This window comes from Zonotrichia albicollis, chromosome 13 (assembly GCF_047830755.1).
Source record: "Zonotrichia albicollis isolate bZonAlb1 chromosome 13, bZonAlb1.hap1, whole genome shotgun sequence".
NCBI lineage: Eukaryota > Metazoa > Chordata > Aves > Passeriformes > Passerellidae > Zonotrichia > Zonotrichia albicollis.
The window spans coordinates 15,754,767-15,780,247 of NC_133831.1; the positions used below are offsets into that span (position 1 = coordinate 15,754,767).

Here is a 25,481-nt window from a genome sequence, read left to right on the forward strand (position 1 = left end):
CCCTTGGGGCTTCTGGCCTGGGCAGATCATGCTGCCTGAGGCTGCCCAGCCCCTCTTCCTGTGCTGGGAGCTGGGAAGGCACATGGTACCTTAGCCACCAGGAAGGGTTATGGCTTTCTGACCGCATTTCCTACTTGGAGCATCTCATAGCTCCTCCTTCCCCACTTTCTCTGCCCAGGGTGGTGTTTCCACAGTGCAGGAAAACCATGAAGGAAGACGAAGTCATCTTCAAGGAATACGTTGAGAGCACAAAGCAATACCACTTTGGACCGCTGCTGTGTGGGAAATCAAGAGAGTGGTATGTGCTCCCTGCTGGGCCTTGTACTTTTCTGACATGCCTGGAGAGACATGCTGTCCTGGTGGCACAATCCCATCAGAGTTCTGGGTTTGAAGGACCAAAGACACGTGGGTTTGAAGACACATGGGTTTGAAGGACCACAGATGTGTGAACTTGAGCAGATAAGAGGCAAATGAGCCTTGGAGGAGCTGCTCTGCCTACCCAGTGGGTGCCTTGGTGGCCGCCTTGGTGGCCAGAGCCGCGTGCTGCTGCGAGTCCAAAGGTGACTTGGGGGGCAACTTTTGTGTCCCCCCCCACATGTCAGCTTCAACCCATAGGAAATGAACTTTATGGTGGTTTTTGAAGTGCTTTGAGCTCTGCAGGTAGCCTGTTCTAGCAATTATTCTGTAGATGGTTTTGTAAACCTTTCATTAATCTCTAATTATTAATAAGATTTTATGGTTGACCTGCCAATAGGTGTCAAGGGGAACACACAGCAGGAATTACATTTTCCTGCAATGACATTGCGTGCTCACTGCTGGATAAAAGCTGCATAAACACACTGTCATTGAAGCTATTGTGTACTTCTACTTTTACTGTCACTTAAAAAAAAATAAAAATTTAACATTAAGTTCTTATTTCCATGGGAGCCCTGGAGGGCTAGGTCTCTTTTGACAGCCCAAGGAAATGAAACTGAAATACATACAATCTTTGGCCAGGTTGATGGATGGTCTGGGATCTCTGTTTGCCTCTTTAACCCTTTCCCTCCAAAGTAATTTCCACGCCTTAAAGAAAGGTCGTTTGTTATCTTTTTGCATTTCTCTTAAGAATTGTTGTTTTATGTTTCTTTCTCAGACTCTGAGCTAACCCATGAAATCCCAAATACTTTCATGACTTTTATGAAAGAGATTAGCTAAACTCCTTTTCCAAAGGCCTTTCCTTATACCCTGCAGGGAAGGCATCCCAAGAAAGAGGGGGAAAAAACCCATGTGTCTGGTGTGCTGTTATTTTTCTAGGCACCCTTGAATTAACGTTGTGTTAAAAACTCTTGAAGTGGCCTGAGCATGATCAGGCTTCTGGGCTGGAGGCACCGAGTCCAGGGGAAGGCATCAGAGTAAGGCAGGGATGAGCACTCGCCCATGCCCCTGACTGGGATCCATTTCCATCACTTGTCTGTTAGAGCAGGGTCTCCCAGCACTGCTTCCTCGGGTGCACACGGTGCTCTCCTCGGTGTGTGGCAAAGGCAACGTCTCCTCTGCAGCCTTTTCCCCTTTTGTGGACAGGTACAAGACTCAGAACGGTCCCAGAAACACGGAGAAGCTAACCATCCTCAACATCTCCCCCATGGTCATAGAGGTCCAGTTCTCTCTTGAGAGAGATCGGAAAACAAGGACTTTTGTTGTGGACCCTCGCCGCATGACCCTGAAACCAAAGGAGAAGCAGGTAGGAGAAGGGCAGGTAGAGCAGGCACTGTAGAAGTGCCCAGGGGCTGCTCCTCCTGCTCACACTCAGAGCTCCTTTAATTTCTTCCTGTGGGGCCGTGTCCAGGAGCTGACCATTTGGGCATACCCCACTTCCCTTGGCTTCCTGGAAGACAAGCTCATCTGCAGCATTGAGAAGAACCCGGAACCAGTGGTCTTCAGCCTGTGCTGCTATGGGGTGCATGTGAAGCTGGATATCAGCCCCCCAGAGCTCTCTTTTGACAAGCTGCTTCTGCACAGGTCAGTGATCCCACAAGCGCTCCAAGACTTGTGACAAAGAAAAAACGTTTGACTCTGGTTTCTGGGGCATGGATGGAGCTGCTCCAAGTTGCATTCAGAGGCGAGGCTGGTGCGACCATCCAGCAACTGATGCCAAGTGCCTTCCCTTCCTCTCTCTGCAGGACTGACAGCAGGACCTTGGTCCTGAAAAACAACAGCCTGCTGCCCATGGCCTGGCAGCTCAATGGGCTGGATTACCTTGCTGAGAACTTCTCCTTGTCACAAGATAATGGCATCCTTGATCCCTCCTCAGAGTTGGAAGTGACAGTGCATTTCAAGGCTGAGCAGATTGGCATAATTGAGAAGATCCTTCGACTAGAGGTGAGAGAAACTGTGCTCTGCCTGGCAGAGCAGGGCACAGTGAGCAGCCATGTGCTCCTAGGGACAGAGTCACGAAGAGCTGCACCTGCCAGACACGAGGGTGCTGTGACCCCAATTTCTGCCTCCGCACAGCATTTGCCAGAACATGCAGTGCATCCACATACCCCCAGATAAGCAGACACTTCATCCTGAGCCTGTAGCACAACCACCTTGTCCCTGTGAATGGTTGAAGGCTGTTGTCTGGTTGTACAGACTGTAGCGTGATCTCTACGTTCCTCCTGGACTTTGTCTGAAGCCCTTGCATAGTGCAACAAACTCTCCCCCTGGGATTTTGTTCCCCATGGTTTAGGGGCTGCATTTCGGACAGGGTGCTAGGTGATTGTAGATTGCCACCTGCTCTGAGACACCTCACACTTTTTGTGGTTGTTCTTACACCCCTGTGCCTCTCAAGGATGCTTTAGCAGCAGCATTCCCTGCTGCAGGAGTGCAGAGTTGGGCTGATAGGGTTTTTTACTGCAGCAGAATCTCACTGGGGCAACCCATGAGAGGAACAGGTTAGCAAAGCTTGGGAGTCCACCAACGCTTGTGAAGCCAGGGAGGCCATAGGGGAAGCAGCCAGCAGAGACAAGGACTTTTCAAAAGAATAATCTGAACAATGTTTGTTTCTTGCTGCCTCAGGTTTCAGATATAGAAAACGTCCTGGGGGTTGTCCACACTGAAAACATTGAAATCTCTGCAGAGGTCTACGATGTTTCTCTGACCATTGACTTCATACCTGAAGGTCAGTGGATGCCTCCCAAACAAAGCAGTCCAGGTGCACTGCATTACCTTGGGAGGTGGGCAGCCAAAGCACTGGGATGGGATGGGATGGGATGGGATGGGATGGGATGGGATGGGATGGGATGGGATGGGATGGGATGGGATACAATGATGGCATGGATACATAAAGCATGTACCCTGCAACCTGCATGAAATAAAGCATTATCAGGTCTGTGACAGTCTTAAGTCTCTCCCCTCTGAACTTTGAAGTGTGCAGCTTCATGTGCAGATTGGATTTGGGGGCTTTGAAACAACAGTGACATAAACAGGCAGTTGGCAATGCCCACAGGCGTGGCACAGCAAATAAACTAATTGGATTTGTGCTTGGGAGCGAGGAAATGAAAGGCGAGCTCTTTAGCTACTAAGCCTGCAGATATTTTGAGTGTGAAGAGAAAGGGCAGCTGGAAAACACTTTCAGGAACAGAAACTTGCTGGAAGGGGGTTTGCACCAAGACCTCCATGTAGCTTGTGGCCTGTTGTATTCTGCAGCAGCTCACAAATACCGTGTTTGATCTCATTCTGGGGGTTTTCTGCAGGTCCAGAAGGAAACTTGGAATTTGGAACCATTAATGTCATGGATAACGTGAAGAAAATCCTATGTCTAAAGAACAAAGGAGTATACAACATTGAGTACAGGTGAGTCCTGCTGCCTGGTAGTGAGCATTTCCTTGGGTTCCCAGGCCTGCATGCTCTGTCAATGGCTAGAACCATTTCCATGCTGGCTACTTCATGGTAAATACAAAACCTGAATTCTCTAATCTCAATTATTCTACCAGAGAATCCAGCCACAAACCAGCAGTTCTTCACAGCTCAGCAGGAACCCAAAGGAGAGCCCCAGAAATTTCAGCCACTGAAATGCTGAGATTCATTGCCTTTCTTTGATGGTCACCTCCTTTCCCTTTCTGAGACTCTGTAAGGAAGGGAATGAAAAATGTTGGTGTCAAGGTTTCTTGCAGTAACCTCATGATTGTCTGCACTCTCTGTCAAGATCCAAGATTCCCTGAGCAGAGCTGGACTCTCCCTTTTTTTTTCTGGTCCTATGCAAAGTCCTGGCTGTGCTGGTGGCACCAGTACTTTTAACTGCAGAGATCTCCATTCCTTCCCTTTCTCCCCAGGTTCATGCTGAAGGGTGCAGGTCCCAGGATGCGAGACGCGGCATCCCACTTCACTGTTGCGCCTCAGTCGGGCGTGCTGATTGCCTCCCAGCCTGCTGTGAATGTTGAGATGCTCTTCCACCCCACCAGTGAAATGCTCCTCAAGAACAGACCCATCCTGTACTGCCAGGTGAGCTGCCTGGGCCAGGCTGTGTTATCACACGGTGCTTTGGGAGTGTGAACAGGATAGATGTCTAATGGAAGGAGGCCTTTAACTGGAGAATCCTCTCTCCTACGTGCACAAAGTCTTTCAACATCATTTGGGAGGCTTCCTAAGTGGAGCTGAGAATGTGACTCTGGAGGAGGTGCTTAAACAGGGAGGGGCAAACTGGAGGCTGGGGAGGGAGCCTGGGGACTGGGGTAGAGGCTGGCCTCTTTGCATTGTTTACCTGCCCTTCCTGTGGACACAGGTGACAGACGCCAGATTAGGTCGAGGAGGCCAGGTTGTCGCTGACATCCCACTGAAGGTGTCGGCCAAAGCCGTGTACAGCAAGTACAGCATTGAGCCTGCCTCACCCATCAACTTTGGAGCCATGATCAAGGGCACCAAGAAGAGCCAGACTGTGGTGCTGGAGAACAAAGGCATGCTCCACTTCAAATTCTGCATCCGCCAACCAGCCGAGGATGCATCTACATCAGAAAGCAAAAGGTACGAGCAGCCCTGACCACCCTTCCTGTCTGAGGAGGCACCACCCCACGGCTGGATGTGGCAGGCAGCCAGGGGACCTGGGCTGTTGTGCATTTGCATGCCTGGCTTGAGGAGAGGGAGCAAAAAAAGGCCTGGGTATGCACAGGTGTAGTATGAAGTGGGTGACAGAGCTGCTCAGTCCAGCAGGTGCTCTCAGTGGGTGCTGCTGGCTGCTCTCTGGGAGCCAGCAGGACACAAGGCTTTCCTCTGTGAGCAGGAAGGCCAGCTTTGGCCTCAGACAAAGGCAGGGGAGCTCAGATGACAGATACCTCTGCTTTCTCCTCTCAGCTCAAAGGAAGGGGAATCTGCTCCATTGGCTGCTAGGCTCTCAATAGCAAGGAAATCAAGCTCCTTTACACAGGTGGGTGACTCCTGCTGCCCAGCAGTGCTGCTGCAGGGGATGTGAGAAGATGCTGCTGTGCCCAGGCTGGGGCTCATCGCCACAGGGTGGGATGTGGTCTGCAAGACCAGTATCTGCTCAGTCCCACTGACAGTCCTGTAGTCTGGCTCTGACCTGGAGTTGTGGGGTCACAGAGGGGAGCAGGTCCTGTGTTTGGTAGCTGCAAGCCAGCATAGGTCTGTGAACACCTCAGAAGCAAAAACATCCCCCTGAACTCCCAGTCCACAGAGCTCAGACAACATTGCTTTTTCTTCTTTGCAGTCCCCTACCTCTCTCCCATCATTTCTCAGAGGTATTTCTGCTCTCTTCTGTTACCTCTGGAGATTGAAGGAGCACAGCTACCACCTTAATTCTTTACACTTAAATTCCTTTCTCTCTGCCCCCTGGGACAGATTTGTAGCTCTTCTTGGCTTGTTGCTCCCAGCCTGGGGCTGCCTTTGGGCCATGAAGTCATCTTTCCCTGCCCTGGGACTAGGTGCTTGGGCCCAGCTGGAGGCCAAGGCAGGACATACTCTTTGGTGGGGTGCTCAAGGCACAGCTATCAGCCATCAGCCTCTCCTGGAACTTTTTCTGCAGAGTCACCTCAATCTTGGCATGTTCACGGTGTCCCCCTGCTCCGGCTCCATCGGTCCGTGGGGACAGCAGAAGATCACAGTGGACTGCTTCGCAGGGCAGGAGGGCAAATGTGAGGAGCAGCTCTACATTGACATCCCGGGCAGAGACCCCAAGGAGAATCCCCTGGGCATTCCCTTCACCCTGATTGCCGAGTCCTGCCTCCCAGGTACCTACTGCCCTCAGTGCCCTTGGTCACACCTGCTGCTGAGCAGCACCTCAATGCCACGGTGCCGGATTATTCCGACCAGCTCCCGGCACCGACAGCACGGGCGGGCTGCCCCCAGAAAGCTGCCCAATCCGGGCTGCAGCTGCAGGGCACGGCCGCTCTACGGCTGCCGTGGACTGCAGACTGTGCCAGGGTAGGGACAAGGATCAGGGAGAGACCCTCTGTATGGTTCCCAAAGAAGTTGACTCGCAGAGGTTCAGTGACAGAAAGGGCAAACTCAAATGCATACATCAGATGATAAGGGGAAGGAGGTCTCAGGGGAGGATACAATCTTAGACCAATAGGGAGAAATTGGGGGTGGAAGACAAGGTGGGGAATGCAGCAGTGTTTAAACCAGTAAGGGACTGCAGGGGAGGAGAATAATTTAAACAAATCAGTGGGGTTTCAAAGGATGCAAGATTGATAGGGAAGTGTCTCGAGAAAGAGGCAGGCTTGGGGAGGGATAGACATTCAATAGGAGGAGGAAGAAGGAACAGAGGGGCAGATCTTTGGAGAGATGGGCAGCCAGAGCAAACCCAGTAACACAGGGGAGAAAGGAACAATCTGTCAAGAATAAAATATGCTATGACAGTACAAATTAAGAAAGATTACAAAACTGACTGCTAGAAATGCATTACAATTAAAAAACACAATGCTACACCTCAACTTGCTGCTTGGATAGAGAGGCATGCTAGCCCTGGTGTCCCAGCTTAAAATCCTCAGAGGTTCCAGCCCTCTTCAAGTCCACCAGTGGACCCCTCTCAGGCTGAGAGGGATGCATGGAAAGATAAAAGGAAATCAATGCTCTCTAAGACTGAGGTAGACTGAGCTCCATCCTCACAGCCAGTTCCCCCAGCCAAGGCTGGGTTTAGCAGTCACCTGGGCAGAAAGGGCTTATCAAGCCTTCTGAGAGGCCAGCAGGGTCCAGATAAACTCATCAGGGAGGCTTCTCCATGCTCATCCCTCTGGTGTGTCCCCAGGACTTGCTGAAGATGTGCTGTTAATCTTCGAGGAGTACCCGATCTGCAGCAGCACCGACCTCGACCGCAAGATGCAGTCGGTGAAAGGCACGGGCCTGTTTGTCAGAGATGAGAACAGGTTCATCTTCAACAAGGTTCTGGTTGGCCAAGAGGTAGAAGCTCATTTCAGTATCTACAGTGCAAGCAGCCTGCCATGTGATGTGGTCCTCTCCATCAAACCCCTGCCTGGAGAGGTAAGAACAGGAGGCCAAGGTGGTGGTTGCCCTCTAAGGGCCGGGTGAGAGCCTCTTTTGTTCTCCAGATGCATTGCTTCCTGTGGCCCAGACTAGTGTAGCTCAGTGCAGGTCAAACTGCAGGGGAGAGCAGCAGAGCCAGGGAACAGTTGTGTGGAATTGTGCATGTCTTGGGCAAGGTTTTGGCTCACACCTCTGGGTCTTCAGTGGGAGAAGTGAATCCTTCTGAACCTCTCCTGGAAGCACACGCAGAGAGGGGCTCTTATGAGCTGACATGCCAGGGCTCAAAGCAGAGCATTTCCTCGGGCTCCCTGGCTTTTCCTTCTCTTTGAAGGCCAGTTCTGGGTTAGCTGCAGGATCTTCCATGCACTGCCCATCTCCCATATAGGCTGGGGAAGCTTCCTGCACTCCAAACACACAATGCTTTAGCACAAGGTCAGCATTCCCTGGGAGGACAGGAGCCTGCCCAGGGAAGGAGGAAGGAAGACACAACGTCTGGGGCTGTTCTCAGTAATGCATTTATGTATAAAACTGTGTCATCTTGAAAGGTGTTTTCTCCTAACACTGTTCTCTGGATTCCCCCAAGGAACAAATCCCTATCAACAATGTTTTCAAGTTGGATCCAGTCAAGATGTCCATTCCTGGCTCATCCTATGCTGTTGCTACAGTGACCTTCACCCCGCCAGATGAGCAGAACTACAACTGCACTTTCAAGGCTTCCCTTGTCATCCCCAAAGGGTAACTGACCCTGTGAAATATTGGGGAGACCTCACTGATACCTGCCTCTCCCCTGGAAAGGCACAGACCTCTTGTTAGCTCTAATGCTTTCAGTAGCCTCAGGCAGAGTACTTGGCATGAGATGATCTGGGAGGCAGTAACTCTTAGACAGAGCAGAAAAATGAGGCTGATGGTTTAGCCTGTATGAGGAACTAAGACAGGCAAATATTAGGTAGCCAACTGGAAGTTACTGAGATGTGCTGCAGCTGAGCTGGGGGTTCCAAGGACAAAGGCTTGGATGAAGCAGTTTCTGTACCAGCAAGTCAGCAGTCACACTTTCCTCTTTGTTTCTGTAAAATTAGGTGATCCTCTGTGATTCCCTGGCATTCATTAAGCTGTTTTATGTGAGTGATTGGAGCTGGTATGAAAGAGGAGTCTGGTTCCTCTGCTCTGGGACCTGTGTACTGGGGCTTTGGCCTGCTCTTCCTCAACCCTTTAGTGGCTGAATTGGAACAAGAGAAGTCTAATTGCTAATAAGCAATTGTTTTTTTTACTGCTCATGGAAATGATATTTACTGATGGTAATGATGATGTGTTTTTGCCTTCTTGCTTTTGTACTGCCTTCATGCTGTGCTTTTGCTTGTTGCATAAGTTCATCTCAGTGCAGCCAGGGGATTTGCCATATCTCATCTGGTGCCTCATTATTTACCTGCTGTACTGCATGATTCAATCAAGTGAAATTATTTTTAACTGTTATTGTGGAAGGCTCTGGCTCTTTGGAGCAGATTCCTCTTGTGAATGGCCTTGAATGGATTGGGAAGAGGCTGGTGGGGTCCATGTTGTGGGGTACAGGAGCACCAGGAAGGGAAAACGCTGTGGCCCTTGTTGCTTTGCCTGCCTAGTGAGAAATGCGTTAGTGCCAGCTGAAATTGTTTCTGTGCCTCTCCTGCAGCCCTGTGAAAATTAAACCCCAAACCGTGACCTTCACCATCAGTGGGAAGGCGCAGGAGGCGCAGCTGACGGTCGTGTGCCCCCGCGCTCGCAGCAAGAGGGGAACGGCCGTGCTGCGCTTCAAGAGGCACCGCGTGGGGACATCCCAGAAGCTGCCCCTGGTCGTCCGGAACGATGGCATCATACCTCTCAAGGTGGGGAGGACCTGCTCAAGGAATGGTCTGGTGTGGCAACGAGTGCTTGTGGCACAGGGGAAGGGTCCCAGAAAACACGGCAGGCCTGGGAAGAGGTGTCAGAAATTCTTTTGAAGCAAGTGACTGACATCTGTTCTCCAAGAAGGGAATTCTTGGAAATTTTCCATCCAGTCTTTCTTCTTTAAGTTGAACACAAGAAAGGTGGTGGAGTATTTTCCCCCCATCTCTCAGGTCACCTTTTGTTCTCATGGACATGTGTGATTTTCCAGTTCCATTAGATTGTATTTGATCCCAGTTTACTACATTTGAAGTAGACTTAGATGTGGTTTAATTACATTCTGCTCATTACTTTCTGTCGTGTTTGGTTCTGTGTCAGTTCTACCCAGATGCCTCTGAACATCCTTTTTTCTTGTCTGGTTTGACTTCACTTTTGTGCTAAGTGCTGTTAGTAGTGGGAGAGATGCTGGGCTGCCATGTGGGACCAGCAGCACTGTGGTGTCAGTCCCTGTGCCACCCTGTACTCACACAGCATCATTGTGCTCTGGTTTCCCTTTTCTCAGTTTATGTTACGCCTGGAGCACGAGTACGGAGCGTTCTTCTTGAAGGGCAGGGCCTCCACACTCGAGGTATTCCGCACTGAAGATGAGGACTCCATCATAAATGGTAAATTCATTACCCATTAAATGTGATCATGCAAAGAGGAAAACTCAGCCAAGCCTGCTCTTGGCTTCTCTGAGCAGCAGCCAGATGTTAGGCACAGTTTTGTTCCTTGGGCTCTCTGTCCCCCAAGCTTTTCTTGGGGCCTTTTTGCAGGGTTTCCTCCTAGCAAGTTGTAGGAAGTTCTTGTGTTCTAGATGTGGGGCGTTGAGTTGTGGGGGACTGTCACTACCACAGTGGACCCTCTGAGGTATTTGCTGTATGTAGGAAGGTACCAACCTGAACAGACACAGCCCTTGAGCACACAGACAGCCAGCAGAAGCCAAAAGCACTCTTTGGCTCAGCTTTGCATATGGCTGGAGCTGGCTGGAAGCAGATGGAATGAGGGCTGGGCATCAGCCTGAGGTTAAGCTGCTTAAGTGATGATGTGTCTGGAGGTGGCATAGGCACAAGGTGTCTTGTGAACATAGGAAGAAGGTCTGGAACTACTGGGGGTAGAACCTGTGCTTAGAAGGCAGCTGGCTTCAACCTCTTATTCCTCATATCTCCTATGGAAATATTTCCTCTGTACAGCTGTATCACTTAACTCTGATTTCCATTGCTGTGCAGGGAGCAAGCCCACAAAGCCTTTCTTCCTTCTGCGTCACGGGGAATCAGCAGTGTTTGATGTCATTTTCAAACCCACCCTGGCTCAACGTCTGGAAGGGGAGATTCATCTGTTGGTGGCCGACGCCTGCTCTAACAAGATCCTAGTAGAGCTGGTGGGTGAAGGCCACAGAGACAGATTCATCTTCAGAGGACTAAAGGAAGACACAGAGGAAAGGGATGCTAAGAGCAGCCTGAATAAAGACATCATTGATGGTAAGAGAGGAGAGGCTGCCAAGGTGGAGCAAGGAGGAGGACAATGTCTGATCATGTGTGTCCTCCCTCTAGCCAGGCCTGGGCTGTCACCCACGGGACTTGGTGGCCTGTGGGCATGGCAGCCATGCACGCAGAGCAGTGTGTGCTGTGCTGCACGTTGCTGGCTTAAGGATGTGTCAGGGTGTTTCCCTGGAAGTGGTGGGATGGGGAACTCCCTCCAGAGGGAGGAAGGCTTGGAGCAAGGAAGCACTGAACGTGCAGGTGTCTGTGCACGTGAGGGGCTGTGTGGAGCTCCATGCATGCTGAGATCCCTTGCTCTCCTCCTTTACAGCTATCAGAGTGAATCACCTGGACTTTGGGCACTGTCCTGTCGGGAAGTGCTGCCGCAGGACCTTCGCCATCAAGAACCGCACCCAGCACCAGTTCCTGCGCTTTGAGTGGGAGGCAGACGGCCCGTTCCACATCTCCCCCAAGGTGAGCGTGGATTGCTCTGCCTTTCCCCACTGCTCAGGCCCTGCCCTGGTGTTCCCAGGAGCTGGCAGGGAGTCCTCACATACCACTGATAGCCTGTTCCAGTGCCATGTAGGAGATGCAGTCCCTGGCCTGGCTGGGCCAAGGCTGCCAGCCTTGCAGCAAAGGCTTCGTATTATGGCAGGTGGCACCTTCTGTTCACACTTTTGTCTATCAAACTTTGCATTAATCCACTCTGAGGCGCAGATTCCTGGCACAGCTTCTCACCACATCAGTTCCTTTTGCTGGCAGTCCTGCCCTTGGCAGTGCTTCCAGTTTGGTCTTGACTCCCCCTAGGTGGGACACCTCCGTCCTCGCCGTTCCAAGAAGATCAGAGTGTCCTTCAAATCAAATGTCCCAGTCACCTACAGGAGGCACCTTGTGAAATGTAAGGTGACCAAGATCCAGTTTCAGCTGCCACCAAGGAAGGTTCCGGACTGGGATGACCGAAAGTACATTGTCACGTGGAAGAGTACCCCCAGGAAAGACCCAGAAGACAAATTCTATAAAGTGCAGAAGGTAAGAAGCAAAATGGCAAAAAAAACCAACCTAGCTTTTACAAAAAGAACCACCATAACACCATCACTGCTGGCTGTGCAGCTCCTGCTTCCTCTGACATCGGACAGCTGTGAGGTTCACCAGCAGTGCAGTCCAGGGGAGAGGTGGATGCACAGTGACTGGATGCACTCACACAAGAGGGGAAGCCTTTTGACAAGAGACCTTTAGCCACACAAACCATCAGTCTCTGCCACAAGCACAAGTGTTGCAGCCCATGTTGAATGGGGGACAATGTTTTATGATTTTATCCCATTTTATGGTTTTAGCAATGTCTTCATCTCATTTGGTGCCTTTTCACCAGCAAGGAGTTAACTCTGCTGCACTCTGTCTCTTCTTTTGAAGCAGAGAGAAATCCACTTCTCCTGCATATGCTGGTGAAGTCCAAGTTTTGTCTCATGGATACCAGAGAATTTGGTTGTAGTCTCTGTATTGTGTGGGATATCTCATCATGGAGTAGCTCAGGCATTGTGTGACAGTATGGAGGAGTCCAGAGAAGGATCATCTCCAGAGACTCTGGGTTTTATTTTCATTACTGCCATGCAAACTCATCTCGGGTTTGGGACATCAGAAGGTTCATTCTGAGTTTCTGGACCATTTTAAGGCTTCTAAACCATCCTCTTTTCTATCAGAACATCTGCAGTTGGAGACTTTCCTAGTGAGATCTCTCACATCCCAAAATGCCCATCCCCAGCTCCCAGCAGTGTGGCTGTTGCTCCACACAGGAAATATGGAAAGCACTTTCTCCTAAGAAAAGGAAAAGGTGCTTTCTAGAACTCTTCAGTCTTGGGGTTCTTCATCTACAGAGCTCCAGCAGGGGAACTTACACCAAATTTTGAGACCTGCTGGATTTATAGGGGACAGGAAAAGAGTCAGTCCCTCTACAAGGTTGAAGTACAGGGACTGGAACACAGCTATAGTCTCCATGGGGACATTGACAGCTGTGCTAGTGACTGCTTGGATCAGTGGGTAGAAACAACTGCTGTAGCAGAGCAGTCCCAATTTTGTCATCTTTTCAGGGAAGTAGAAGTGAATGATCCTTTCTAGTCCCGCTATGAGGCTGAGCTTGGAGGGCAGAAGATTCCCTTCCAGGCCTGACCTTCTGGGCTTTGCTCAGTGACTCCTCCTTCCTGTGTTTGCAGGTGGTCGAGCCAGTCCCAGAAACGGATCACACTGAGGTGGAGGGTAGCACCCAGGAGGCCGAGGTGTGCCTCAGTGCTGCTGTGGCCTACACCCAGCTGAAGACGAACACCATCGTGGTTCAGTTTAGGGACACCTTGCCCTTCCACACAAGGACAGCCACGTGAGTGCTGGAGGCCAGGCACAGCTCCTCCTGGGAGCAGGAGCTGCCTCTGCCCAGGGCTGGCCCAGTGCCTGCGTGCCAGAACTCTGCCCCAGCCCCAGCCAGCACAGGCCCATTTTCGTGCACACAGGGCCAAGCAGGAGATGGTGGTCAGGAGAGCCTCAGTGCTGCCAGACCGTTCTGCTGAGAGCAGCCATGGGTTTGCTCTCACTGCAGTTCACCTGTCCTCAGCTGCTCAGGAATAAGTTTGCAGTCAAACCAAGGCCTATAGTCCAGAGTAAGCCCCTTAGCTTCCATGTCCTGGGCACCATGTTGGCCCTTTCCTCTTAAAGATCCAGACTTGGAAATACTGATTAGGGCCGCCCAGGACAGCAGTCTGAGCAGCAGGGTTGCCTGGGGAAGAAGGTGCTCCTCAGCAGAAAGTGATACCAGAAGTTCCTCAGACAATGTTACTGTACTATTTGCTTTATATTTATTGGACATTTTTTTTATTCCTCCTTCTTGCTTTTCAGTTTCAGAATTCACAACACAGGAAAGGTACCTCTGGATTACTACTGGGAGGAACCTGCAGCTAGTAAACCAGTGAAGAAGGGATACTCCGTCGCTCTGATGCGTAAGGGCATTTCACCCCAAAACATGAATTGCTTTTTCATCCTTGTCCACACGTCCACTTTCATCAGCATCTTCCCAGCTGCAGCTGGAGAGTTTTCTCCTTGTCCCTCTCTGCCTTTCAGCCTTTTCTCTTCTTGCTCTGCCCCTTCTGCTCTGCAAAGGAGCTGAGCCAGGCCCTGGGGAGAGCCACGTGCTGGGTCAGGACTGGGAGGGGGACATCAGGTCATCTCTTTGAGAAGTCTGAGACTGGGAAAAGCAGTGGTGTAACGAGTGACCTGCCCTGGAGCCACTGTCTGTGTGCAGTTCCTCACTCCAGGGCAAATGCAAAGTCACTGTCTAAAAGCAACTCTCCTGCTTTGGCACAGGAATGTGTGCTGCAGGCAGAGACCCTGCTCCCAGACACTATTTCCTGCTAGAATAAAGGACTTGGCCAGAGATGCTCCAAGTGCATCCCAGCTCTCTTCCACCTACGTGCAGCAGGAGGCGGAGTTGCTGGGAACACAGGTCTTTGAAAGGTGTTCTGTTGCTCCCTTGCAGGTCGGTTCCTCTCCTCTAAAATTGTGAAGCATCGCAGAAAGCTGCTGCGTCGTTACTGGCGGCGGCTGGCCCGTCCTCCTAAAGTGCGGCGGCGGCGGTGGCGGCAGCTGCGGCGGCCTCTCTCAAATGAGGACTTTGTCCAGTGGTGGTGCCAGCTGGTGCGGTTGGATCCCGACCTATTGCTGGGTCCCGGGGAGGAGCAGGATTCCAAGCAGCAGCAGGATTCCAAGGAGAAGCAGCAGGATTCCAAGCAGCAGCAGCAGGATTCCAAGCAGCAGCAGGATTCAAAGCAGCAGCAGCAGGATTCCAAGCAGCAGCAGCAGGATTCCAAGGAGAAGCAGCAGGATTCCAAGGAGAAGCAGCAGCAGCAGCAGGATTCCAAGCAGCAGCAGCAGGATTCCAAGCAGCAGCAGCAGCAGGATTCCAAGCAGCAGCAGCAGCAGCAGGGTTCCAAGCAGCAGCAGCAAGGTTCCAAGCAGCAGCAGCAGGATTCCAAGCAGCAGCAGCAGCAGGATTCCAAGCAGCAGCAGCCGCAAGGTTCCAAGCAGCAGCAGCAGGGTTCCAAGCAGCAGCAGCAGCAGGATTCCAAGCAGCAGCAGCCGCAAGGTTCCAAGCAGCAGCAGCAGGGTTCCAAGCAGCAGCAGCAGCAGGATTCCAAGCAGCAGCAGCAGCAGGATTCCAAGCAGCAGCAGCCGCAAGGTTCCAAGCAGCAGCAGCAGGGTTCCAAGCAGCAGCAGCAGCAGGATTCCAAGCAGCAGCAGCAGCAGGATTCCAAGCAGCAGGATTCCAAGCAGCAGCAGGGTTCCAAGCAGCAGCAGCAGCAGGATTCCAAGCAGCAGCAGCAGCCTTCTAAGCAGCAGCAGCAGCTTTCTGAGAAGGAGCAGCAGGATTCCAAGCAGAAGAAGGGTTCCAAGAAGCAGAGCCGCTCCAAGGAACAGCACCTCCCTGAGCAGCAGCAGCCCGAGGAGCAGCAGCCCGAGCAGCAGCAGCCAGAGCAGCAGCCTGAGCAGCAGCAGCCCGAAGAGCAGCAGCCCGAGCAGCCAGCCCCTTCCAAGAAGAAGAAAAAGACAAAGCACATCTCTCTGCAGCATAGCAGTTCTTCCATGGAAATCTTCCCAGATCTGACCGATGAAACACCGGCGGCACTGTTCTCCGTCGACCCCTACCGCGGCACCCTCGCTCCTGGCCAGATGCAGACCTTCCACGTGCGCTTCTCCCCGAAGGCTGTGGGCAAGTTTAAGACCATCATGGTGTGCAGGTGGGAAACGTCTCCACCAACTCACGCTACCGATGGGTGTCACTGAGTCACAGGGTGGGACAGAGTGGAAGGGACCACAGTAGGTCATCTGGTCCCACTTCCCTGCCCAGGTGGGGTCGTCGCTGAGCACAGGGTTGTGTCCAGAGGGCTCTGGAATAATTCCAGTGAGGGACACTCCACACTCTCTCTGGGCAAGCTGTCACCTACACAGGAAAGAAGTTTTTCCTCAAGTTCAGGTGGAATTTCCTGTTCGGATTCTGCCATTGCCTCTTGTCCTGTTGCTGGGCATCACCAAGCACAGCCTGGTTCATCCCCCCTAACACTCTCCCCTCAGTCCCTGACTGGGATGGGGAGGTGGGCATGGAGTCAGGCAGCCCCAGAGAGGCAGCAGAAACACCCACAGGAGCACAGAAAGATCTGTGGAAGGCCACATCATCTGGCCTTGGAAGGGAGGCACTGGGAAAAGACACCATATGAAACATCACGCTCCTGGAAGGAGCAGAATCTGGAATGAGAGATCTGGGCAGCAGCCAGTCCCTAGCTCTGCTTCCTTTGGGGACAAGCAAGGCCTGCTTCTCTACATGGAACCCTGTGTGCTGTAGGTGGTTCCCAGGCACTTAACAGGTCATGGTCCTGCCCTTGCACCTCTGTGCAGTGAGTGCAGTTATTTAATGTGCTGCTCACTGCTTGCACAGAGAGAGGATGCAACACGGTGTGCTTTGCAAGGAGGCAGAAAAGCAGCTGGCTGGAAATGTTTCTCTGGCTAACACCAATCCCCTTCTTCCTAGGATTCCTCAGCTGAGGCCAAGTCAGAAGAAGGTGCGGCTGATTTTGAGAGGCAGGGCCCGGGACAAGAAGAAGATGAGGTTTGGTAAACCCAAACGCTCGGCGTTACGGCAGGCACAGGAGAGCCCGAAGCCCAAGAAGAGGGTGCACTGGAAGCTGCCCCCTGAGTGACAGCGTTTGTGTCAGCTGGAGCCTCCACAGGAGCCAGCAGCACCGTGCCTTCTGCTGCTGGTGGTCTCCCACCCTTCACCAGAGACCTCCGCAGCTACCCTTCCAGTGAACACCTCTAGCTTATCTTTTAGTTACCTAAGTTAATTCACTAACTGTTGTTTAATTGTTGATTAAACAACTGGCAATAAATCGTTAGTTGTCAGCTTGTCTTGGTTGGAAAGACAGGTGTCTGCAGGACCTCTCTGGAATGGAGAATGTGACCCCCTTCCCTCCAAATCATTGTAACTGAAATTAAGGGGCTTTCAGGCAAAGATATGGGAAAAGGAGTAGCAGTTCTTTACTAGCATGTAAGGCAAACAAAAACAACACTGGCAGCAACAACAAACAGAACCAGATACCCAACCACAACCTTCCCTTCACTGCAGGCACTTTCCCTTTGCTGTAGTTCTGGTCACAGCTGGGGCAGGGAAGGGAGGCAGCTAATGAATAAAGCAATTACTGAAGAAATTTTAATTAAGCTACACCAAGGAATACGCTGGGGAGCTCAAGCACTGTGCGATCAATTCGGAAGAACTTATTGCTGTGAGGGAGTCTATACAGGAATCAAACAGAGACTGAACAATGCTCAATTTGTTAAAAGGTAAATAAGTGTCATGGTTTGAGCCTGGCACAGAGCCAGTGCCCCCCATGAAAATGCCCTCACCCTGGTGTCTGCTGTGAGATGTGACCAGGAATAAGCAAAACAGGCTTTAGCTTAAACATAAAGAACACTTTATTACCTAAACTACAGGAAAATAGGGAAAAACTATAAGGAAAAGAAAAAAATTGAAAACCTTACAAAAACCACTTTCCTCCTCCCCACTACCTGACTTTCTCAGTCCGATACATTCTCCCAAATCACCAACTGCCCAGCCTTGGCACCACACTTTAGTATACTCAAACTGCAGTTCATGAAGAGGAAAGGAGTCCTTCTTGTTCCATAGGCTTCCCCTGGAAACACACTGAAACCTCGTGTGCTTCCCTGTCACTTCGGCACCGCCCGGAAAAAAAGTCCTTTTGCCTCTTGTGACATCTTCCTTCCATGCCCAGTGCTCTCACCACCGCGCATGGACCAGAGCTGCTTTTAGGGTTGTCTTTCAAGGATGCCTTGTCTCACTCCAAAAAGGCACAGTCTCTACTTTGGGACATCTGTCCCGGAGCTGCGGCACTCCCACACACGCTGCCGCTCCCCCTTCTCCTCCTGGGCCGGCTGCTATCACATTCGGTGTCGCCGGCTCTCTCTCTCTTTCCGGGGGGGGGGGGGGGGGGGGGAATGGCTGCCCGAGGGCTGACTCCCTGGGGTCTTCCACCCTTCCATCCTCGAGAGCCTCCTCACCTCCCATCTCTGTCCAGGCCCAGGGCCTACCACGTGGCTGCCCCTCCCCCGCCCAGCAGCAGCGGCTGGACGGGGGGGGAGATCTGACCTCTTCGCCGCGACGTCCCAAGAGAGCCTGCCAGGGGCAGACCTCTGCTTTTTAACCCCTGTGTATTCTCGGAGGTGTGTCCAAACCCCACTGGCTACACCAGGTGCCAGTATCAAACCCTCAAACATCCATTGGTTTGACCACAGCATCCCAGAATTCCCACTTCTTCCTGGTCAAACCACCACAATAAGAAAGTGATGAGAAAACACCCTGGTGAGGGAAGAGCCCTAGCCCTTAGACCCTTTCAAAATATGCAAATAAATTACACTGAGTTCCCACAGAGGTGGAAATACCTTCTTTTAATAGTTGATCACCTCACCCACGGGGTAGAAGCCTTTCCTACCTCAACTGCAACTGCCTCCAAAGTGGCTAAGATGCTATTAGAACAAACCATTCCCAGATATGGGATAGTGAAAGAATAGACTCAGATAAGGGAACACACTTGAGAAATTTTACATTCTATACATGTTGAATTAGACATAAATTGGAGATTTCATACCCAGTGGCACCCTCAAGGCTCTGGATATGTGGAGAGAATGAATGCTATCCTTAAGAACCATATTACCAAATTAATGGTTGAAAGCAGATTAGCATTATTAGAGATCAGAACTGCTCCGAGAAAGGGCAGAGGACTTTCTCCCAGTGAAATGTTACTTGGGTTACCTTATCTGGGAAGGGAGGAGGGGTTGCCAATGGCTGAAATTAATGACTCAGCTCTCAGAAATTATTTGCAGGCAATTGCACTCTCTCTCATGGATCTTAGAAGAAAAGAGTTGTTACCCCAACCATCACCTCTAGACTTTCACATACATCAGGTAAAACCAGGAGATTGGGTTCTAATAAACTTGGAATGATGATGCCTTAACAGCAGCATGGGAAGGTCCCTTTCAGGTACTTTTAACAACTGAAACATTACCAGGACTGCAGAAAAGCTCTTGTGCCTCTCAAGTCAAAGGGCCAGTGGAAGCTCCTCCCCAAACTTGGACAGTGGTACAAGGAAGTGACCCTTAAAAGTTAATCTTCAAAAGATGATTTAATAGTGAACAGTCAAGGGCAAGACTGGACTGACCTCTGTATTTGCCACCTGAGAGTCTTTTGCTCCTCTGTGGGCTGCAACCCCTTGGGCGTTGAGCAGTGGGAATATAAGGCAAACCAGACTTTGACAAAAGCGCAATAGGAGATTATGTTCTAAGCCTCTGCAAATTGCTGGATAAAGTGTCATGGCTTCTATGCTTCACTTCTACATCCCTGCAGTGTGCTGTTCTAGTGCACAGAGCTCAGGAAACAGGTATGGACACTGAGGAAGGGAACCTTTGGTGCTACAGTCACCATCTGAGGTTTGCATCATCCCAGCAAGCACGGATGGAACTGCTGATGGCAGACACTGCACACAAGCGTATCTACATCCTGCTTTGCTTGAGTGGGAGGAGAACTATGGACAGCAACCACAACTGACAAATCAGGAACTTTTAAATAGACTGAATTTAACACTGACCTCAGAAAAGACTGATTAATCTTATTTATAACTGCTTCACAAAAGGAGCCAGTTAGTGCTGACCAGACAGGGTAATTAAATCAAGGGGTTCAGCAATAAAAGGATAATAAAAGGAAAGGGTGGATTGTGAGAGATGAGGTGAGATTTTGCTGAAGCCAAAAGGTTGTTAGGCTAAAGAATGAAAGGTGTTGTTTGATTGTTTGAATTCGTTCTGGTTGGTTCAGTGTTGGTGCTGGAACACCATGACCTTCCCTGTGTGCATGTGCTTATTTATTATATTAAGAAGAAATAGCCACTGGTGTCCCTTGAGGGAATGAGGGAAGATGACCCTTTACTACATGGGCCAGAGAAGTCAGCACTTGGGTTTCTCTGCAGAAATAGACAAATCCTCTCTGCACCCCTTGGCAGCTCCAGCTGCTTGTCCGCAGTGAATTTAATCTTAGTTTTACATGAGATGTGGTCATGTGTACTCTGGAGAACTGAAAACTGCTGCAGGATTGAGGAGGGGCCAGGACATGTCTACTGTGGTCACACATCCCACCTCAGGCTGCTGCCACTGGAACCCCTCAGCCTCTGCTGAGTCCCAAAGGGTGATGAGACTGCTGGTCATGAGCTTCCCAGGAGCTTGCTTTAACCCTTTCCCAGAAATGGCTTTTCCTTTAAATACTGTAGCTGGAAATCAGAGAAAGATCTGTATGGGGCCTGCATCCTGCTAAGGGGTGTCCTCATGCTATGGAAACACTTCAGCAGGACAGAGGGGTTTGCTTATTAACTCCGGGATAGAAGCAGCAGTTTTTAGCCTGGATGTGTCAGCCAAGGAATCAGGAACTGCCGCACGATGGCATTGTCTGCTGCAGAGAGAGGCAGAGGCTCTTCCAGCTCAATCTTCGCAGGAGCCTTCCCTGCGGACAGAGCACGGTGTGAGCTCCTCGCACTCGTGTTCAGGATAAGGTTACGCTGCCACTAGACTGGACTAACCCTCTCAAAATGGCTTTTTCCTGATGGAGGAATCTCTCTGTTCCCAGCTCCTGGCTGAGGTGTTTGAGAACAACATTCAGAGCCTGGCAGGGTCCTGCTCTTGCACTGCAGTGTTGCATGAAGGGTGTCGCCTTACACTGAGGGAAACTGTGAGCAGCTCTTTGAGAATTAGACAGCCAGGAACGAAATTAAGTCAGCTGAGACAAACAGTTATTGGTAATGAAAAAAGTAAAGACTTACTCTACTAAGGATGGCTAGAAAAGACAAAGCAAGAGGAAGAAAAATGGGAAAGGAGTTGTGGGGGAGAGACAGAGGCCTGGCTTGGGGGTGGGGAGGGCTGGACATAGGTGACTCAGGGACACAGGTGGCTCAGGGACACCGAGATTAAGCAGGCAGGGCATTGTTCAGGGATACAGGGAGACAGGACAGATGTGAGGGCGAGCAAGGTCCAGCAAGGGCCTCAGCAGGCCAGAGTCAAAGCAGAAACAAGACATAAAAGGCCCCCAGACTCAAAAAGCAAGTTTGAAAAAAATCCCATGGCTTGTGTTGCAGTTATTTTTATGGCCCTGTCTCCTCCCAAAGCCTGCCTGCTGACAGGAGACCACTGGCCCAGTCCAATGTCCCAGTGCAGCCCCTCAGCAGAGACCTTTAGCCATGGATTGCAGAGTGTCTCTGGGGTACAGTGCCTGCAGGGCTCCCCTGCTGACAGCCTGTCCCCTGTGACACATGAACTGGCTGCCAGGAAAAGCCTCCCCAGAGACAAGGCTTTCCTCCATCTTCTCCTTGGTGCCTCCTGGACAGGGCACATGTATAACCCATTCCCCACATGCCTCTGACAACCAGGGTTGCGACAAGTCACAAGTAAATTGGCTCCTCAGACAGGATAATATGCTGTCACTGGTTTTGACACCAATGTGTCTGTGCCACAGTTTCCCAATTAAAGGCCTCAATTTTCTCTTGTTTTAATGATTTAAGGTTGCCTCCTCCCTTTTAACTTCAGTTATTCCCTGTCTGATGATGCTTGCCAGCACCAGGAGATGTGATCACTGTACCTGTCCATGAGAATCTTTGATAGAATTCTTGGCAGCTCCCTCTAAATCTCACCAAGACTTGGTTCTGGGTTTATCTGAGGAGGGCTGAGGTGCCCTCGTTCATGTCTGCCTGCTCATCCAGGGAGCTGTCTGATAGTTGTGCTGTTCAGTTGTTTCTGTAGAGCTTTTGAAGTCTCCTGCAGGCCTCAGCCTCCATAGCCCTGAAGCTGGAGCACGACTGGAAGATGCGTATTCTGTGTCCCTGATGCTTTTCACCTGTGGTTCCTCAGCCCACTGAACACTTAAAAGATTTCTTTCCTGTCCTAAAGGAATGTTTTATTTGGATAGGGCACACTCTTTCAAAAGTAGCTCACAAACCTCTTTGAACAGCTTCACATAAATTTCTTTTTGATGTGCTTTCTTTCCATGAGCCGATACCAGATTCTTTTCTTTAGGTGTGTTTGTAGGGCACTGTCTTTTGTCTCCCTTTCTTCATGTTCCTACCCACGCTTCTCTCTCAAAATAGAGAAGGTTCAACACCCCTGCCACCACCACCTTGTTAAAATAAAAGAAATAACCCACAATGTTGACTTTCTGGAGCAGTGTTCAGCTTTTTCTAGCTTATAATTAAGCTTCTATTTTAACTTGATTAACCCAACAGTAAATTTAACTTTTCTAAACTGAAGAAATTAAAAGCTTGAATTAAAAATCTGAAAGTAGTATAAGCCTCTTCCATCTTCTTCCTATGGGAGTGACTTCAAGGTGATTAGAGATCAGGAGAAATTCCTTTTTGGACTACACATGCTTTACAATCCCACTGATTTCAAGGTCTCTGGGGAAACTTGGGTGACATTCAGCAAAAATAATTCTGATGCTGCAGCTCAACCGAGATAGTGTTGGTATTTGGATCTGATTCAGTAACATAATCCCCCTTCTTCAGCTGAGATTCCAGATACCAGTCAGCATCTTCATGTTTAAAGAGAGGTGCTGGCTCATTACCCGCCATGAAAGGACATTGCTTAATTCATGATTGAAATATGAAGCCAGAAGGTTTCTATATATTTTTCTTATGTGGGGAAAAAAATCTCTTTTTGTAGTGCAAAGTACCAATACCCCTAGAAACCTCTGTTTCCTTTGTCCTACTTCACATCCCATGTTACTTCTTCCTAACTTTTATTTTTGGCTGTAGATATAAACTGCATTTTGAATTATTTCCTCAAGGACTAAGGCAAGTGCCAGCACTTGAACTGTGATTTTACATAGACACTCCTTCTGCTTTCCAAACTTTTGCCTAAAATGGTTTCCAACTTTTAATTTAAATCATCTGATAAATTGACCAGCTAGACTCTATATATAGCTAGACTTTATATTACCTCAGAGTAAGGGGAAATCAAACTGCATGCTCAGGAAGTAGTTGTGGCCCTTCCATTTTGCCCTGAAAGAAAAAAGATTTATCCAAAGTGTCCAAGTTTTCTTGCAGGTTTTCTTACACTGGATAAGAAAGATGAAGCAAATGATAGTTTACATGGTTACCCAAGAATGTCATACAGGGAGATAGCAGGTGTGATCTAAACTCCCACAGAAGAACATAATTTCATGAGGACTTTAAAGCCCTCTACTGGTGTCTCAAAAAGACAGAAACTCTTGAAACACGCAGAGATCACAATCAGGCAGTGCCAGGACATTGTGGCAGTAAGCAGTCCTCATTTTTACCCCTTAATTGGGACTTCAAAGTCTTATGTGGCCAAGTTCTGCCATTCATCTTTAAATACCTTCTCTGATCACTTGTTCGTGATAGTTCACAACTTAGCAATATTCTAATCCATCTGCACAATTTCTAGAGAGAGGAGAATAAGAATGCTGCCCCTATACAACAAAATGGGTTTGCCACAATGAAAGAAGTCTGAGAATGCTCTATGGACTCTCACCTCCTGGCCTTCCCTCCTCAGAATTTCCAAACACACTGACAAACCCTGGAGTTTATTGGACCAGATCTGATTTCTCAAAAGATTGGAGCACTGAAGAATCATTTTTCTTGGTTGCAGCCTGAAAGGTTTGCTATGCAGCTTTTACATTAATTTTGTCTCCAGAAATCACCTTTAGCTGATTATTGGTGAAAAGTACATTTGAAATTATTCTAATTCTTCTTCAAAGTCCCTAAATTTCGTCCAGGTGTTAGAAACATAAATTACTTTTTGGTAGTATTGCTTTGTTAAGTCTAGGGCTTGACAGGCTTCAATGATCTCAGAGCTGGGGGAGGTTAGCAAAGCTTGGGAAGAAGGATGTGATTCTGATAGCAGGCACAGAGAATGCAGAATTTGCAGGCCACAAGGACACTTTGCAAAACTCCCAAGATAAGGAGGAAACTAACAAAGTCAACTCAGCAACCATGCTAAAATCATCTCCAGCTGGGTAGAAGGCAATTCAGCCAGGGGAATATTGCAACCACCACTTCACAGCCACTGACCCAAGAAACCCAGTGTCTGAAAAGAGAAAGACTGAGCATGGGACTAATTAGCATGGGAAGCCAAAGAGCCATTTAACCAATCAAAGGCAGAATACCAGTTAATAAGAGAACCAGGTAGCTTTTAGCCAGTGAGTGTTGATACCTTTGTTTACTAAAATGGTGTGAAGTTTTGATGGTCAGAGGGCCAGTTTCTTGTGGCTTACCCCCCAGCTCCCTACATTGCACAAACTAGAGCAGAAAATAGAAATACCTCGCCTTGGTGTGTGAATTGGCACTGTGCAATGGGCAGAGAGCCCACACTGGGGTGGGAGAAGAAACAGAATGGCACAGTCCTCTTGTGTAGTCACACTGCTGACAGCAAATGGTCCAATTTCCGACCACAATGCCTTTTTTTCCATTATTTTCCAGTACAGTGAACTACAGCTACAGATGGAATAAGTACATAGAATCACAGCATCATAGAATGGTTTGGGTTGGAAGGGGCTTTGAAGGTTACCTCATTCCAACCCCCTGCCATGGCAGAGACATCTTACACTCTCCCAGGGTGCTCCAAGCCCTGTCCAACCTGACCTTGTAAACTACCAGGGTGGGGCAGCCACAGCTTCTCTGGGCAACCTGTGCCAGGGCCTCAATCTCACACTAAAGGATTCATTCCTAATACTAATTCTAAAACTGCTCTCTGTCACTTTGAAGCCATTTCCCCTTGTCACTCCAGGCTCTTGCAAACAGTCTCTCTCCATCTTCATTGGAGCTCCTCCAGGTACTGGAGAGATCCACTTGGGTAGCCCTGAAGCTTCTCTTCTCCAGACTGAATAATCCTAATTCTCTCAGCCTTCACAAAGTCATAAAACTGCAACACTTATCCTAGTGTTATTATAAATACTTCATACCATGCCATTATCAATAGTATAAGAGTACCCAAAGAACTTTGCTAGTATGCTTAACTATAAAACAAGGAACTACTACTGTAGGTGAATACAGCGTTAAGATTTTTCAGGCCCATTTCCTAATTTATGAGTTTACTTATTAAAATCAGTATACAAAGAAGACAGATGTTTTGGTTTTGGTTTTCCTGTGGGTTAACTCTGACAGGCAGATAAACTTCACACATTCTCATCTCTCCTCTGCAGTGGGGTAGGGCAGAGAGTTAGAAGGACAACACTGAGAAAACTCACGGGTTCAGATAGAGACAGATTAGTAAGTGAGGCATAAAGCTTTATGCGCAAGCAAAGGAAAATAATGAATTTATTCTCTGCTTCCTAGGCAGATGTCTGGCCACTTCCAGGAAAGTGAGGCCTCAGCCATAACTCCAAATGTCCCCTTTCCTCCTTCTTTTGCCCCAGCAGTGCTTGCTCAGCAAGATGCCATGTGGAAGAGGATTCGCCTTCCATCTGCTGGGCTGCCCCAGCTGTGTCCTCTCCCAGCTCCCTGTGCACTTCCTTGCTGCTGGGCTGGTGGGAGAAGCAGAAAAGGCCTTGGCACT

At 49.6% G+C, this 25,481-nt stretch overlaps 1 protein-coding gene across 1 annotated transcript in view; it reads left to right on the top strand.

Moving 5' to 3' along the window:
* LOC141730828 (hydrocephalus-inducing protein-like) overlaps positions 1–16,960 on the top strand; it is a 52,733-nt gene extending 35,773 nt beyond the window's left edge. The window contains exons 37-57 of the mRNA XM_074551253.1: positions 179–298; positions 1,561–1,720; positions 1,826–1,998; positions 2,160–2,358; positions 3,037–3,139; positions 3,714–3,813; positions 4,293–4,461; positions 4,742–4,980; positions 5,308–5,380; positions 5,996–6,200; positions 7,220–7,452; positions 8,039–8,190; positions 9,122–9,314; positions 9,875–9,977; positions 10,581–10,832; positions 11,164–11,306; positions 11,640–11,861; positions 13,040–13,200; positions 13,713–13,813; positions 14,350–15,607; positions 16,396–16,960. Of these exons, the coding sequence (XP_074407354.1) occupies positions 179–298; positions 1,561–1,720; positions 1,826–1,998; positions 2,160–2,358; positions 3,037–3,139; positions 3,714–3,813; positions 4,293–4,461; positions 4,742–4,980; positions 5,308–5,380; positions 5,996–6,200; positions 7,220–7,452; positions 8,039–8,190; positions 9,122–9,314; positions 9,875–9,977; positions 10,581–10,832; positions 11,164–11,306; positions 11,640–11,861; positions 13,040–13,200; positions 13,713–13,813; positions 14,350–15,607; positions 16,396–16,564 (4,528 nt within the window). The 3' untranslated portion in view covers positions 16,565–16,960. The remainder of the gene's footprint in view (positions 1–178; positions 299–1,560; positions 1,721–1,825; positions 1,999–2,159; positions 2,359–3,036; positions 3,140–3,713; positions 3,814–4,292; positions 4,462–4,741; positions 4,981–5,307; positions 5,381–5,995; positions 6,201–7,219; positions 7,453–8,038; positions 8,191–9,121; positions 9,315–9,874; positions 9,978–10,580; positions 10,833–11,163; positions 11,307–11,639; positions 11,862–13,039; positions 13,201–13,712; positions 13,814–14,349; positions 15,608–16,395) is intronic.
* Positions 16,961–25,481: the final 8,521 nt, after the last annotated feature.